Source organism: Labeo rohita, chromosome 1, assembly GCF_022985175.1.
Source record: "Labeo rohita strain BAU-BD-2019 chromosome 1, IGBB_LRoh.1.0, whole genome shotgun sequence".
NCBI classification, from domain to species: Eukaryota; Metazoa; Chordata; class Actinopteri; order Cypriniformes; family Cyprinidae; genus Labeo; species Labeo rohita.
The window spans coordinates 48862912-48881337 of record NC_066869.1 but is presented as its reverse complement, the minus strand read 5'-3'; the positions used below and the strand labels follow the sequence as shown (position 1 = coordinate 48881337).

General features: G+C 35.1%; 1 protein-coding gene across 3 annotated transcripts in view; it reads right to left on the bottom strand.

Moving 5' to 3' along the window:
* zgc:152904 (uncharacterized protein LOC767777 homolog) overlaps positions 1–13217 on the bottom strand; it is a 326637-nt gene extending 313420 nt beyond the window's left edge. For all 3 annotated transcript variants that reach the window (XM_051106297.1, XM_051106313.1, XM_051106304.1), the window contains exon 1: positions 13084–13217. In XM_051106297.1, coding sequence (XP_050962254.1) covers positions 13084–13135 — 52 coding nt within the window. In that variant the 5' untranslated portion in view covers positions 13136–13217. The remainder of the gene's footprint in view (positions 1–13083) is intronic.
* Between the last annotated feature and the right edge of the window lie 5209 nt (positions 13218–18426).

Below are 18426 nucleotides of genomic sequence, written 5' to 3'. Positions count from 1 at the left end.
AGAACGACCCATCACTAATTCGTAGCATCGTGAATGCGCATCTCAGAGCCTGTGCTACACGAGCTTTTGTGCTTAAAAAGTATACAAATTTTTTTTTTCCGAAAAAAATGATTGATCATTTCGCTAGATAAAACCCTTCTTGCTAGGCTGGGATAATTTAGAGCATTTGAAGCTGCATTTAAATTGCATTTTGGAAGTTCAAAATCGGGTCACCAATGAAGTCCATTATATGGAGAAAAATCCTGAAATGCTTTCCTCAAAAACCCTTTCTTATGAAGCAAAACAATCGGTTTGTGCAAGAAACTAAACATTATTTACAATATTATTACCTGTAATCCAAAGACTCAAATGAAAGGCAAAAGAAAATCTGATTCTTTTCTGTGAACTGATTCTTTCTAGCAGTTCGTTTCAATTAACTGGTTTAATTCACTAGTTTGTTTACATAATCACGCAATGATGTAATGTATTTGCAATTATATTATTTAAACACCCAATAATGATGTGAAACGTGGCGTTTCTGTGCTGTTCAAGACACAAATTGTTTCAGACAATTCAGTCTGATTTAGTGAACTGGCAGGGCTCAAAATTAACTTTTTTACTTGGTAGCACTGGTAACACTTCAAAAAGTTAGGAGCACCAAAAAAAATTTAGGAGCACCATGTGAATATTAAGGAGCACCACAACTGCCAACTAAGCAGAACTGCCAGCACTCGGCCCGGCATTTCTTTGTAGTAATGCACCGATCTTGATTCTTCATGGCCGATTCTGATGGCCGATGTTTTACAAGCAAATGGGCTGATTCTGAAAGCCTTTTTTTTTATATTTATTTTAGGCCTTAAGCAAAGGACAAGAATGAATGAAAATATGAGTACTTGAACAAGATGTTTATTTTCTCTATTACAGGTAGAGCCTTTAAATTAGAGGCAACCACTGCATTTTTAAACAATCTACAGTATAAATAACAAAAAATAAACAACACAGTTCTTTCTTTGCCCTATTAAGTGCAAACAATAAATGCAGCCATAATCAAACTAGGCTAGTCTCTCAGTACTCAAAGTGCAGACAGAGACCGAATTTTTCAAGCATGATACAGAGCTAAACTACACAACCTATTATAGCCTACAGCCTAGATACGTTATGTAGCCTAATTTGTGCACATTGGGGAGTCGCTCTCTAAACGCGGGGTATTAAAATTGCTTTTGAATGCGCGTGCACGTTTTACTTTCGGTTTCGTTTTAACGTTTTCGGTTTCGTTTAAAATATAGTATATTTCTTCAAAAGCAGATTGTGGAGAAATTTTAATTGTCCACAATCAAAAATCGTCATATCACACACCCTTAATTGCAATGTAGTTTGTGCAAACCCGGAACACAGGTTGGTCGAGAGAGAGGAAAAAAAAAACAGCCGGTTCCGAGTTTAAGCGGAGCTCAGTGACAGGGAGTGATTGACGGCAAATACCTAAAATCTGCATTAAAGTGAAGAATGTAAAGATCAAGTATAATTAGTTGTGTAATGCTGCAGAGAACGGTGAAACTGTCACTGTATCAGCTCACAGCAGTCTGGGCAGTAGTTAGGCTAGCGAAAGTTTTGTAAAGAAATTAAAACAAGTCGCACCACAACAATTTCTCGCACAGATGCTTCCAAATATATTCTGAGGTCACGCAGATTACATTTTGGGAGCATATGCGACCAAAACGGTCGCAATTTCGAGCCCTGACTGGTTCAGTCACTTTACTGAAAAGAACAGATTCAAAAGAATGATTCATTCATGAACTGAACCGTTTGTCTGATGCTCTGCAATACAGGTAAAAATGACGTAAATAAAGTTTGGTTTCTTGCACAGACCAATTATTTCACTTCATAAGACCTCAATATATTGTCAGGAGCGCTGCGTATTAATTTTGTCTTTTTTGACTCTCAAAAGTGCCTTCGACTTGCATTTTATGAATCACTAAGAACCCCATATTCAGCCCCTTTCTACTTTTATTACTAATAAGCAATTTTTTGCGAACATTAAGTTAAAGTTAACAGTGATACCTGAATGAAACGGAGCTTAGATCTCCAATAACCTTCTGAGAAGTCCAGCACAGTCATGCTTTTCACCAGTTTAACTGTAAAGGTTGGCTTTACTTGCACAAGAATGATTTGCTGGTTAAAAAGCTTTATGGTGGCACCAGCATCCAAAACACAACATATGCTGGTCTTTTCAGCAGGGAAATCTTTCGAGCTATGAAAGAGCACCTTCTGAGCAATACAACTTGCTTTTCTGAAGAGAGACAGACAGAGAGAAAGACAGATGGAGAGAGATCCACATCCATAAGGAATGAACGTGAACATATTGGACGGCATTAGTTAGTCCACGAGCAATGAGAGTTCGCGTTTGAAGCTCAGTCTCAGCCGAGCGTCTCGTGAGATAGTCTTGTTTTGACGCGACGTTTCTGTCTTATGTGTCCCTTCATCCTCATGAAAGGCCACTCTACACTGAACAACAACATATCAGCGCTTTTTACCACAGCCTAACACTCGCAATCAAGTCAAGCTCAAACTCCTAGAGACACATTTTTGTTCATTTCAGAGTAAAAAGAGATACATACACAAACCTTCACCATCATCAAAGTTGTTTGGCTTGAAATCAAACAGGAGTACAACTACTAAAATCTGATTTTACAACTGGAACTGCTTCTCAAAGATTCTCACTAGTCAACGGATGCAAGTGATAAAGTTAGGTGATAAAATAAGAAATTAAAATGGTTAAAATAAAAGACAGAAACAGTGGCTGCTTGAAACATGCATGTTTATATGCAACCTAGTCTGTGTAATTCAACATGAAATTAAAGTTGTGTTGTACTTCTGAATAAAATGGCTGTTGAACAAGAAAAAAAAAAGAATATGTTAATTTATAATTAATATAAATTTACATTTTTTCATATCAATTTATTTTTATTTCATGCATACATCAAAGCTGTCAAGTGAGTATTATTCTGGTCATAAATTACAAGGTCAAAATAAAATAAAATAAAAATAAAAATAAAAATAAAAATAAAAAGAAAAAATAAAAATAAAATAAAATAAAATAAAATAAAATAAAATAAAATAAAATAAAATAAAATAAAATAAAAATAAAAACGTTCCGCACCAAAAAAAAAAAAAAAAGAAAACACACACAAATGTTGGCAAAAATAAAATGGAGAAAATAAAATTCTATAGGGCCCTAAAATTTACTCTTTAGTAACTTTTAAGAGACATTATTAAATTAAAACATGATGTTTGGTAAAGCCAAATGCAAATTATTTAACAACATGACAAGTCTCAATACAAATAAATGAGCTGATATTTCAGACTCAAGGCAAACCACAAATATCAAATCTCAACACGATCTCAGACTGCATTAAACAACACTAGACAAAGGCAAAGAAATGTCCACAGGGCCCAAAAATTAAACAAGCCATACCTGCACAATCAGGAAGGAACAAACGCAAACAACATTTCACTATAACTTCAAAATAAACGCACTGACTGACTTCACTGAACACTTTCATGAATGCACAGTAGGTGGTGATATGCAATGACAATATAAATCACAAAACAATAAAAGAACAATTTCAATACTCAAATCCTCAAGTGTTTTTGTATATCTGCCCATCTCAAAAGTAAAGGAAGCCGTACAGATAAAAAGTGTGTATTTTTAATGCCTGTCTGTAATGCTGTTTCTAACAAATGGGATAGTTTGTGTTGTGTGTGGCATTCATCTGGCGTTTCTAATATAATCCATTCTCGCCTGGCCACCTATAGAGTTCTAGCAGCATGATTAATTTCAGCGGTAATCAATGATTATTCTACAAAGGCCTCATTACTGTCGACCTACTGCAGTTATTGTTGTTATTATTGAGTCACACTATTTATCTCCACAATAAAACAGAATGAAGATTCTTCTTTTGACTAATGAAACACTTTCAGATAAATAGCCACTTTCAGATAAAAGAACAAAAAAAAAAACAGGTCTGCGCCGTTTGAAACTATGATAAGGACTTTTGGTAAACAACAAAAACAAACTTTTACAGTTTAAAGATTGCCTGTAAAAAGTAAGCACCTTTCTTCCCTACATTATCATAAGGGGTGTAATGCATCTATATATTTTACTTTTGACACTGCTAAAATAAAATAAAATAAAATAAAAAACATACAAAACAGGCAAAAATAAAACAACTGAGGCCTCCAAATGTAGTCTTTAGTAATTTTTAACAGACTGTTCTTAAATTTTTACATTAAATTACACATATGTTTTAAAAAATATTTAATAAATAAAAAATAAAATAAAATAAAATAAAATAAAATAAAATGAATGAATATTCTGGCAAATTTTGTAAGATATGTCAACAAGGAATGAAAAGATGCAAATTGTAGCCATTTCAGATAAATAGCCACTTTCAGATAAAAGAACAAAAAAAAGGTCTGGGCCGTTTGAAATGAATAGCTTTGCAGGACGATAAGGACTTTTGGTAAACAACAAAAACAAACTTTTACAGTTTAAAGAGTGCCTGTAAAAAGCAAGCACATTTCTTCCCTACATTATCATTAGATGTAATGCATCTATATATTTTACTTTTATTGCTATCGTTATAATTTTTAGTGGTGTTTATCATGTTTTTTTTTTTTTTGTTTTTTGTTTTTTTACTATATTATAGTACAACTTAAACAGCAAAACAAGTACAACAAATGTTAATATAATATCTAAATGTATTTCAAAAACATATATAATTATCTTATTACATTACAGTAAACATTATTTATTTATTGCTTGTTTATATTTTGGTGGTGATAATTATTATTATTATTATTATCGTGACCAAGATGTTGTCACCAGGTTTCATGAGATCATCTAATGGCTACATATGTGTTTTACAACAGCTTAAGCTTAAAAAAAAAAACTGGGTATTATTTCAGATATCAGCTGTGTCAGATATTACTTCAGATACATTATTATTGCATGAAAAATCAAACTGGGTCATCGAGAGCAGACTTTTAGCTTGACTGGAGTCACAGCATGTTCCTGAATGCACAATTTATTCATGCCTTGAAACTCGGACTGATCTTATGACTTTGACTTTTGATTGCAGGCTATGGTAGCTTGGAAAATCTTGAGACATTGTTGAGATCTATTCAGACCTGTGAGATTACCAAGGTCTATTTCTCAAGAGTAAAGCTAAGGACTTAAGCATCGCTCTCCGTATGCTCTCCAAATAACCGGAGCGCTGTCTAGGAGAAACAAGCGAGATTTTAGAGAGATCTCATTAGCGATTGTTCTTTCCTGTGGGGAGTGACCGAGACGCAGCACGCAGAGTGTGGATGTGAGAAAGTCTTCACAGAGACTGACAGTCTGTGTCTCTCTGAAAGCTCGCCTGGACGCCCACTCACAGCTGCCTCTGAAGCGGCTCACACTCGGCTGCAGATATTGTGTTTCCTCCTGCTCTCCGCGCCGTAGCGGCGTATATCCACGAGAGGAGGAGGATGTGGAAACCGAAGCCTTGATGAGTCACCGTGATGGTGCACATGAAACGCAGGAGCAGGAATAGACAGCAACCATTCACAGCAAAGACATTCACTGAGATGAAACGCGATTCTGATTTCTAAGTCCAAATGTTCGCTCCTTTACATTTAGGAAATTTCACATCTGCTTTCATTCACAATCACAATGACTTCGTAAACTCATTCTTAGTTATGGTGTTGAACATGAACACAATGTAATGGATAAAAATGTCTCCAAAATGACAAAAATGACCATATGCGTCTCAGAAATGGGTCCTTTAGAGTTGTCAAAAGGTACCAGGTTCGGTACTTTCGGTACTGAAATTTTAAAAAACGACCATTTCCCACTCATTTGAGCGCTGTTGAGCCAATTTTTAAACATCGCTAATTGGCCATAGTGCTCACGCGCTCAACAGACACGGCTGTGATTGGCTGCAATGATAAGGGCTTCACGCTCCTCACCGAGCGCTCACACATAGGCACAACTGGAGCGTCTGAAAGCCGGGTCTGTCAGCGGATCCATCAATGTGCAAATGTATTAGAGATCCACTGACACACGCGGCTTTCAAACGCTCCCGTTGTGCTTATGTGTGAATGGGTGCCGTCAGAATGAGAGTCCAAACAGCTGATAAAAACATCACAATAATCCACACCACTCCAGTGCATCAATTAACATCTTGAGAAGACAAAAGCTGAAACAAATCCATCATTTCCAAATCCATCAAGAAACTTCAGACTAAAATGGACTAAAATATAAGTCCATAATCCATGAGTAAAGTCCATCTCCTGTTGTTACCCACATCAAAATCCAGTCACATCTTTGTTTAGAGCTGTTTGGGCTTGTAAACGGTGCTTGATCTGTGCAGATTTCTGTCCTGATTCAGATCAGACCACTTTTTCACTGGAGGAAGCGTTATTATGGATTATTTACTCAATACATTTTATTAAAAATGTCTTAATGATTGACTTGTTTCAGCTTTTGTCTTTTCAAGATGTTAACTGATGAACTGGAGATTACTTGTGGATTATTGTGATGTTTTTATCAACAGTTTGGACTCCCTTGGTGAGCAAGTGATGGAATGACTAATTTTTTCTCCAAATCTGATGAACAAACAAACTCATCTACATCTTGGATGGCGTAAGGGTGAGCAAATTATCATTTTTGGGTGAACTAAAACATATAATAGCTCAGGGTTTATTTCGTCAACGAAGATGACGACGAAAAACATTCATCAATGAACATTTTTTCTGTGACGAAGATGAGACGTTGACAAGCTAAAACTAATATCTGATGCTAAAAGTATGACGAAATTTATGCCGTGTCTTCGTTAACAACACAAGGCGGGACGAGAATGTTATTTGAAGACTACCGGACATTCAAAAAATATTCTATAGGCTAAGTGTCCTCTTTCAAAACGTGCATCTCTGTCATTAGATTGCAGTCGGATAAGGGTTAGGCAGCCACAGTATGGCAGCCGCAATGGAAAGATAGGCTACCAAAACACGAACCAGCGATCTGAAAGAATGGCCTCAGCACCCTAAAGGGTTAGGGATAAGGTCACCAGACGTCCCATTTTTCCCTGTAGTTACAATACGTTGTTGATTAACTTAAAGTTAGTGAAGACAGGATAGGCGGAATCGCACTAATAGACACACAGCAGAAGCACTCTCTCGCGCGTCAAATAAATGTATAGCCTACATGTTAAATAAACCTCCTGTATCTGAAAAATTTGTTTAATTTGTATTGTATTTGTCTTATTGTGCTTCTTTTTCAAAAATATAAATTACATGTATAGGCATATATATAAATGAACAACTATCATTTTATAAGTAGCTTCTTTTTTTGCTATAAATTCACCCAAAAATGAAAATTGTCATAATTTATTCAAGTTTTCCCAAATTCAATCCTTGATTCAAATTTATCAAAAGCTTAATTGATTTGGTCTAAAAAGAGAGGAATTAATAATTATATTTGTTTGAAGACTAAAGTAGCTACCAAAACAAATGCTGGTAATTGCAGTTTGACTAAAAGTAACGACTAAAAGTTGACAACAAATCAATTGTTGGCAAATTATAAAGTTTATGAGTTTGAGTTTTATCTTTCCTCACATTCAACCTGAACATAGTTTATCACTATACAGAGCATTTTCCTTATGTTTTTAGCTTAAAATTCATTTAGGCTAGGTGTGTATAATAAATGTTGTTAATAATGAATGCTGCCTATAATTTATGTTTATTTAATACCTACATTTTATATTCTTGTTCTGTATACCGTTAAATTTTAATGATTTGTTGTGGAGTCAGGGGAAGTAAAGTACTCATTTATAATATCTGTAAACATTTAGTTTATTGACCAGCTTTTTTTCTGATTGTTGGCTCTGTGACATTGTTTATGGTCCTCTATTATAAGCTGCTTTGGGTAAAGGCATCCGTTAAATGCATACATGTAATAATAAAATGCAACTTATACACAAACATTACATTTAAAGGATTTAATCTTTCATTTTTTGGTTAAAAAAAAAAAAATCTCTTTAACTGAAAGTACTAGAAGTTGCTCTGGATAAAAGACTCATCATCATTTAATGAAAGTTCTACTCAAACTCAGTTAAAAAACTCCCTATGCTGTTTGCCAGACATAAAAAGCTGGGCAGGTTATGTTAACATGTGAACTGTTCTCAGGATTACCTGTATTTTATGAGCAGAATCTATGCAAATCTGCCCTGATTCTGTGGCCCACAGGAATCAAAGCATATTATTATATGAAAGCAGCATCTACATCTTTGAAATTACCAGCTCTGAGGCCTGCTGAATGCTATCGCACTTTAAAATGATTTTTCTCATGTATATTTCCCCTGGGAGGGAGGGGCTTGATATAGTTCTGTTTTCAAGGGTTTGTATCCATACGTCCTTCCTTACGCTCATTAATCAAACGATGCTTTGACTTTTACGGCATGCAAGCCAAATGCAGGATTTTGTACAAAATGTTAGCTGTTGCATAAACTACGCATGTTTATGACATGTTTATCCAGTTATTTACTTGTTCTTGAAGTCAAGCATCAATTGAAGTTGCAAATAAAACAGATTATTAGATTGTGTTTTCCAAAAAAAGTACTATTCTACTTCAAAATTGAGTTCAATATAATGCTTGTCATTTCTCTGTAATCATTTGTGAAATTAACTACCAATTTCTGAGTGAAAAAGTCATTCAAAGTAAATGCTACGCTGAAATTTCATTGCTTATTCAAAGATTAAAACTCTACTACCTACTTAAAAATAATAATTTGCTGAAAATGTCCTCACACTCAGGCCATCCAAGATGCAAATGAGTTTGTTTCTTCCTCATTTCTTCCCTTCATTCCATCACTTGCTCACAAATGGATCCTCTGCAGTGAATGGGTGCCGTCAGAATGAGAGTCCAAACATCTGATAAAAACATCACAATAATCCACAAGTAATTCACACCACTCCAGGCCATCAGTTAACATCTTAAAAAGACAAAAACTGTGTGTTTGTAAGAAACAAATCCACAATTAAGACGTTTTCAACTAAAATGTCAGTCCATAATCCATAATAATGCTTCCCTCCAATGAAGAAATCCATCTACTGTTGTCCGTCACATCAAAATCCACCCACAAATTTATTTAGAGTTGTTTTGTTTGGGTTTGTAAACGGTGCTTGTTCTGTGCAGATTTCTCTCGTGATTCAGACCAGACCACTTTTTCACTGAAGGAAGCGTTATTATGGATTACAAACTCGTATTTTTGTGAAAATGTTACAAATGTGTTTCTTTTTCCTTTTCAAGATGTTAATTGATGGACTGGAGTGGTGTGGATTACTTGTGGATTATTGTGATGTTTTTATTAGCTGTTCGGACTCTCATTCTGACGGCACCCATTCACTGCAGAGGATCCAGTGATGGAAAGACACATTTCTCCAAGAAACAAACTCATCTACATTTTGGATGACCTGAGGATGAGCACATTTTCATCACATTTTTAGGAGAACTATTCCTTCAAACCTTTTTTTATTTATTTGTACAGCAACGCCCTGGCAACAAGCAAGCAAGCAAATGTAGAAATCTGTTTTATTATGCAGATGCAATCTTTTAAGTACACTTTATACTATTTCTACAGTACATTTCTTATTCCTCTGAACTGTTTTGATGCTGCATTGTGGCCATTTCCCCCGGCACAGAGGTAAATAAAGGTTCCTCCGGTCTCCTTACATATTGAGAGCATGCATCTGCATGCGTACATGTTTGTACAAGCATGACCATTACTCCAGCTGTCTTTTTTCCCCGTCCCCAGTGTGCACGTATCTCAGTGGAGATGCACTTCAGACGTACACTCTCCACACAGGCATGCCACATAAATCTTTTAATACTCCCACCACTGAGATTCCTCACCACAACTCAGAGAAATCTCTTAATTATGGCACTTAACATAGCACACGATAGCTGCAGCCACGCCGCAGAGCGCATAATTCACTGCGCCGAGAGCCCAGACCTCAAAAACACTGAGCGTGAAGACGGAATGAAGACAGAACGTTTTTATATCCGTGATGCTGTGTGAGGAATCACAAAGCAGGGCTCTTGAGAAAAAGCCCTTAAGCAAACAGCTTCTGTACCACAAAAGGACAAAATAAAATGAATGACAATTTCAAGAGCTTCTTGAGCGTTAACATTCAACCTGTGTGCATTAATATGGGTATTTTTAAACAGTTACAGAATATCAAGCTCAATATCTTACAATGAACTCGAACATCAGTAAGAGTTATATCATTGCAAAATTCAGTCAAAATTCAGAGCAGCTCAGCTCAGGCAGCTTAAATTCACTTTTAGACAAGGATGAAATTCTGCCCTGTTTTCTTTTAGTCTTTCCTGAGGACACAATCCTTCAGTGGACGACTGCAAACTTCAATACTCAGTAATTATTTATACACACACGCACAATTGTAAGAAAGCAAGCATTTCTGACAGATTTACACTATTGAAATGTCAGCACTCTGACAACATTGCACTCCTTCCTACAATAATACACATCCCATTGACATTGAACGTTCTCTTGACATTATAAACAAACGTTCCAGTAACGTTAAAATATTCAAAACATTAGCATAAACATTTATACTGTATATCGTTCACAAAACATTTCAGTTGGACGCCTGAAAAACTTTATGTTTTTTTTTTGTGTTACTACTTGTTTTAAAAATGTTACTACTACTTGTTTCAGAACATCAGAGAAAAATAAACATGTCCATGTTTGCAAAATGATAAAATGGAATGCTCGCATAATCAAAAGAAAACATTTTTTATTAGAACATTTTAAAAACTGAAATTTTAAAAATTCAGAGATAACTTTTAAATAACTAAAAAGGATCAATAGAAAAACGTTCTTAGAAGATATTTTTGTTAGCATGGGTGCCACCATTTTCTGTTTGGTCATAACATTTTATAGCCATTGGCTGTAACAAAAACCAGGAAAAGTTTAGACTTATTTGTTAACCTAATTTCCTTCTTTCAGTTTTTACTAGCTATGTATAATGCAACCTTAAAAATGCTAAAAAAAAATAATATCTACGTCACTGGCGCCATCTAAAACGGTGATTCTCAACCACTAGGGAGCCTCAACATCCTAACAAAGATCACAAAATGATTTAAAATGATCTCAAATAAGTTATTGTTAAAAGAATCCAAGCTAAATTCAAGATGTATATAATTTAAATTGGCATTATATCCTGTAACGTTGGTGATTCTCAGCCCAAGAGGTGCCGAATGAGTCCTGAGGCCTTCAAGTATCATCTTGAACAATGGAGAACATCAAAGATCTCAGGAAGGTTGAAAAATCACTGATCTAAGACTTCAAGAGGTGCATATCATGCAGAAGTGTCATCTACTGAGCCACTGGCCCGTCTAGCCAGCTGGCATCTGTTTTGGACGCAGCCAATGTGTGTAATGGAATTAATTGACTACTTAAATCAACCTAGTATTTAACATGGATATGATCACTGAAACAGCTGGTCAGCCATTAAAATCCATAAAAGCAATCCAAACAAATCCTACTGCAGCACAATGTATTTCTAAAATGATCAGTACGATTTTGACAGCATGGTAATACAATCAGGGTGGGAAATTAGCACTCGCCACCAGCCAAATGCGGACAGATTTTGTCCTACCTACCATCCGGGCAACATCATGTCAGAATGGGTGCTGACACACAAGTAGCCAGTCTCCAAATATCATCCAAAAAATGCTGCACTCAAATGCATAAGTGCACATCTTAAATGGTTGCATGTAAGCTGAACACATCCAGCAGCTACAGATGTCCAACTTTGAAAAAAATCAATTATATAAATGGCTTAAGGGGCCCAAACAACAGTGGTTTAATTTCACAGACATAGCAAGTTATGCACTTTAAACAAGAACAATGACTGGGAAAACTCTTAATTCAGCAAAGCTGAATCATGTCTCACCCTGCCTATTAACTAGAACTAAATAGACTAAGACAGGCAGAAACCCCAAGACTAATTTAAAGAAAATCCCAATGCCTTTTCGCAAAGATTTCCCCATAGCAAGATCTGGATGTTGTTGAACAGAGAGATGCTTATACCGAAGACAGTGAACAGCGCTCTACCTCCACCTGTCGTTCTGCCAAAGACACTGGATTCATCTGACGCGACGCGTCCAATCTAGAACGCGCGCGTTATAATAAACGAAGCGCGCCAAGTCCACAAGTAAACGAGTTATTTGTAATGAGGGGGCGTTCCGATCACATTCGTTCACTACAAGAGGAGCGTTCTAGTTTCTAGCGTTGAAACTCTCAAGCACAGACGCACACCGTTCACAGAAACCAACAAACAGCTTTTGAAATAAATCAGTCGCGTTGTAAATAAACGCGATGAAGTGTCACCTCCAAACGCGCGTGCTAGGATTTAATAAGCGTTCTTCAGAGTTTACGACCGTTATAAAACATCGCAGCACACATTCTTATGAATAAATCCATCAAGTTACAAGAGACGGATAAAAACTGAGAACAAGCTGGACGAACAAATATAAATCAATCAGATTAGGAAGAAAACGATAATTGCGCGACAAATAATTTAACGCGGGAATGTGAAAAGTATGAGGAAACACAACGCGCGGATTATCACCTCACAAAACTGTAGATGACGGATGAATTATTTTCTATTACAGTACAGTGAATGCTGTGTTAATGAAATAAATCGTTTCACTGATGAACACTGATGTTCTCCTCAAAAGATGAACGTTTAACTGCAGAAACCGCGGGTTTGCCACACACCCTATGTGTCAATCATAAATTACCGCGAAGGAATCAACAGTAAACATCATGACAGGCGTTTATTCTCCTCCTCACAGGCTCTTCCCGCTGAAATAGCAGCACAACTGTTGTCTTTGATCCAGTGTCCATCCATATAAGAGCCAAAAGCACCCGATTTTGCCTTCAGTCTCGGCCGAAGACATACAGAGAGCTGGAGCTGCCCAACTTGTGCCCGCTGTTTGACCGCCCACTTAAAATGTTTAAATGTTGGTCTGTTTACCTTGACAGCCGCAGAGCAGCAATCCGAGCAGACAGGTGAATTTGAGGATCATTTTCAGCAGGTGAGAGTGACGGACAGCCGCTTGTGTCGCGAGTTGAAACCTCAGTGAGCCGAATGAAAGTAGCGAATCCAGATCGCGCTCTCCCTCTCCGTCTCTCTCTCTCTCTCTCTCTCTCTCTCTCTCTCTCTCTCTCTCTCTCTCTCTCTCTCTCTCTCTCTCTCCCCTCCTGTGTGTGTGTGTGTGTGTGTGTGCGCGCGGCTGGACCTCAAATGCGAATCACTGAGCCCTGTCCAGAACATGTCCAAGTCACGTTTCACCTCTAAAAATACAATTTTGTTAAAATGGTAAAAAATAAAAATAAAATAAAATAAAATAAAAATACCTTTGTTTGGTTCTTATTATAAGATAGACCAAAAAATAAATTAATTAATTAATTAAAAAATATAGATAATTTCCTGAGCAAAAATTACCAGTACATTTTCCGTAAAACTTCCAGGCATTTCCTTCAACCTTAAAACACAACACAATGCAATGTGTAACATGCATAACCTGCATGGTTACAGATTGATCAATCTAAAATAATTCTGGGGACTTGTTACAACAATTTAAATAAATGCAAAGTTGCAAGTTAAAAATTGTTAATTAATTAACTCTTGCCAACATTATTTTGATGAGTTCTGTTGACGTAATGCTGATCGTTACATTAACTATATGTTATTATATGCGACCCTGGATGACAAAACCAGTCATAAGGGTCATTTTATCAAAATTGAGATTTATACATCATATGAAAGCTGAATAAATAAGCTTTCCATTGATGCGTGGTTTGTTAGGATAAGACAATATTTAGCCGAGACTATAAACTATTTAAAAATCAGGAATCTGAGGGTGCAAAAAATCTAAATATTGAGAAAATAAGTTCTTCAAATAGTGTTCTTAACAATGTATATGACTAATCAAAAATTAAGTTTTCATACATTTACAGTAGGAATTTTACGAAATATTTTCATGGAACATGATCTTTACTTAATTTCCTAATGATTTTTGCCATAAAAGAAAAATCAATCATTTTGACCCATACAATGTATTTTTGGCTATTGCTACAAATGAACCTCAGCGACTTAAGACTGGTTTTGTGGTCCAGGGTCACATATGTGACCATGGACCACAAAACTATATAGTACGGGCATATTTGTAGCAATAGCCAAAAATACATGTATGCGTCAAATCATTAGCATATTAAGTAAAGATCATGTTCCATGAAGACATTTTGTAAATTTCCTACCGTTAATATCAAAACTTAATTTTTGATAAGTAATATGCATTGCTAAGAACTTTATTTGGACAACTTTTAAGGTGATTTTCTCAATATTTTGATTTTTTTGCACCCTCAGATTCCAAATTTTCAAATAGTTGTATCTCGGCCAAATATTGTCCAATCCTAACAAACCATACATCAACGGAAAGCTAATTTAGCTCATTTCAGATGATGTATAAATCTCAATTTCAACAAACTGACCGTTATGACTGGTTTTGTGGGTAACCTAATAAAAATCTTGTTAACTTTGGACATTGGGTAGTGGATGTCTAGCTCCCAGCATGCTTTAATTGCTGACAATAAGTGTTATTTTATGCATTTTTAGTAAATGGAAAGACTAGTTAACATTTAAAGCCGTTATATCTAATATTTAAGAATTTGTGATTTTTTTTTTCCTTAAAAAAAAACAAAAACTATATGAACACTGTAAAAAATGTTTAGGATTATTTGAGTTTTAACAATAAAAAGCTTGCGTCTTTCAAAATTTCACATTTAATGTTTGTTATTTGTGAACTTTCTGATGAAATGTTTCTAAACCATATTTCATTGACTTGCATTAGAATGACTGTCTAATGCAAGTAACACATAATATCTAACTTGTTCATTGACTTTACATGGTAAATAAGTACAAATAAATACACTTAAAACTAAAATCAGATAAGAAAAAGATCAGTGGCTCAAGGACCAGCACTCAATTAGTTGCCACACTTTAAAGGGATAGTATACCAAAAAATAAAAATTCTGTCATTAATTACTCACCCTCATGTCGTTCCAAACACGTAAGACCTTCGTTCATCTTCGAAACACAAATTAAGGTATTTTAATGAAATCCGAGAGTTGCAATGCAACTGAAACATTCAAGGCCCAGAAAGGTGGTAAGGACATCATATATATAAAATATCTTAATTTGTGTTCCAAAGGGGTGAGCAACTAATGACAGAATTTTCATTTTTGGGTGAACTAACACTTTTTTTTTTTTCCTTTTTCTTTTTTTTTTAACTTAAAACTTAAACTTTTAACTTAGTGTTTATGCTACAAATTAGGTTAATCTAACTCAGTGTAGTTTATTGGTTGAACAATGTCTGTAGAAGTTGTCATAACTCTGACAAAAATAATTCCCCAATGCAAAGCATTGCATAGTTCATTAAGAAATATTAACATTCAGTCTTCATCTGATATAAACCATTTTCAAAAGAATTTATTTCTTCAGCAGTGTGAGGAATAAAAATCTGCTATTCACTTAAAGTCTCCCCCTCTGCTGAAACTGTCAAATCTCATTTGTTGCATCTAATTTACACCGCTTTGCTTCATCTTAAATCTCATGCCTGACTCTTGTACTGTTTGTCTAGTTTGTCACAGGGATGGGTGTGATTTCTCAGCCCACCCATTGCAGTGATTTCTGTCAGGTACAAGAGACATTGTGTGTGTGGTAAAATATTATTACTCACAGCAGCTAGTGCTCCTAAAAGTAGGCTTTACATTTTGTGTTAAATTTCTTATTTCACCAAAACGCACCATGGTACGACGTGTTTTACGACATTACCGTTTTTAGTTTTATTTAAAAATTAGTTGTAATACTGAATGTTTTGATGCAAGATCCCGCTGCTGATATATATAGTCCCAAAAGTGCAGTGCAGTCTTGCCAGACATGTTTTTAATACATCCACTTGTGTGATGTTATTTGCTTTTCTCTCAACACTTACAATGAAGTCATTTCGAGGCAAGACACTACAGGCAAAACCAATGTTTTTCATGCACTGGTCAATTTTGAGACTTTGTATTTGGTTTCCATAACACGTTTTTCTTTCAGACTAGTGGAAAGAAATGACATTTTATCTATTTGTATCGATATTTCAATTACAATACATCTCTGTTTTCTCATAATAAGATTTTTCTCCACTTCAGCCGCACTATTTTTGTCGTGGATTTCAATTATGAATATTTAAAAGCCGTTTCTCAAAATAACTTTTTTCACTCCACTAACAATACATAATACTTAAACTAAACATAACATTTTTATTCTTATCTATATTCTGGAGGGTTTTGAAGCATGTGTTCTTCTATCCTTTTGATGTGTAATTTATTTTTTTATTTTTTTATTTTTCTCTGGCTTATGACAGTATTTTCTGATTTATGAAGTGATCAAAAGAGAAATCCAAAATCCCTTCTGTAGAAACATTTAACTCTAATATGCCAAAAAAAATCTGGCTTTATCCAATGATCGGATTAATGTTATGCAAATTTATCCAAATTAGTGCAAAGTTAATTTGTTAAATGCTTGATTTGCAAATTTAAACAAATATTTCAGAAAACTTGTCATACAAAACAACTGTATTAATGTACTGTGATTATGGTGATATCTATTAGTAAATAATTTTACCCCATATATTTGGTGTCTATTAAATAAAAAATGTTCACTGTAAACCATTTCCATCCAATTCAATTATAAAAAAAAAAAAAAAAACTGTACAAGTAATTTCAACTTATTTAAAAAAAAATCTTGTCTACCGAATCTCATATAACTTGGATTTTTTTTCCATCACTCCATAAATCAAAAAAGCAATGTCAACAGCCTGAAAAAGAAACACATTTTCATAATGTTTTCAGGAATAAACTCTTGTATAAAAGAAAGACAAATAACTTATGAACAAACCGCTCAGCAAAAACCTTCAGAATATAGATAGGAATAGAATTGTTTTGGTGTATGTAAGTGATACGGAAGTAGAGAACAAAACTTTTTAAATGTGTGTATTGTAACTAAAATCTACAGACGCAAATCGATAAAGTACAAAGATAAAGCCAAGTGAATGTTTTAAGAACAAAAGCCTCTTTAAAACCCTTCAGAATATGGCTAAGAATAAATGTGTAAAGTTTGGTGTATGTAAATGATACTGAAGAGGAGATAGAGCCTTTAAATTATGTGTTACAGTTGAAATCTGCAGACGCAAATATATAAAGTGCAAAAATAATATCAGCGAATATCAGTACATTAGTTCATGTTATTTGTCTTTCTTTTCTACAAGAATTTATTCCTGAAAACATTATGAAAATGTGTTTCTTTTTTGAGGCTATTGATGTTGTTTTTTGAGTTATGGAGTGATAAAAAAGAAATCCAAGTTATATGAGATTCAGGTAGACAAGATTTTAAAAAAATGAGTTTAAATAAGCGTCTTACCTCAGACCCGCCCTAAATCAGCTGTAACAGTCTGACCTCCATTGTTTCAATGCCGGAGCAAGGATGTAAGTTAGACAAGAATATCTCCGATTGAGCGACTGAGGTGTTGTGTTGCTGGATGTAATAATGAACATAGTGGTCGTCATTTACTCCCGACATCTGAGCCGCTGAAGATGCAGTGGATTATGTTTGTTTGTGAAGGGAATGCACCTCCCCATCTACATAAACGCGTCTATGTTCGCGCAAATCATTCGTGGTCCAGCTTCACCTACAGCAAAAGTGCGTATAAGGGGTTTATTATGAATCTCTACAATCACCTTTCCTAATAACATGCTAGTTAGCAAGTTTAGAGGCTAAAGTAAACAGGCTCGTCACTCCACAGAGAGAAGAGAGGGGCGGGGCGAGCAGAGCTCATTTGCATTTAAAGGAACAATCCCTCAGAACGGGATGATTTTTGCAGAGCTCATTTTGACAAGGTAAAAAGGGTGTTGTTTTACATTACCATTGAGAATTTTTAACCAAAGTATATTTTAGACTTGTCATTAAGACCTAAATAATCATATCAACTTGTGGAAAATGAGCATCCAGTGACCTTTAACATGAACAAACCCCTAAGTAAAAACCTTCAGAATATAGACAGGAATAAAACTTGGTGTACAAAGTTTGGTGTACTGTATGTAAGAGCTGCTGAAACAAACTAATTTTGAGAAAACAGACATGTATGCATTATAACGAAATCTAGTTTAGCATGTATTGCAATTGTACGACGGCGTTTTAGTGCCACCTTAAAAAATAAAAAAAAATCTAAGATTACGAGATTAAACTCGTAATATTTCGAGAATAAACTCG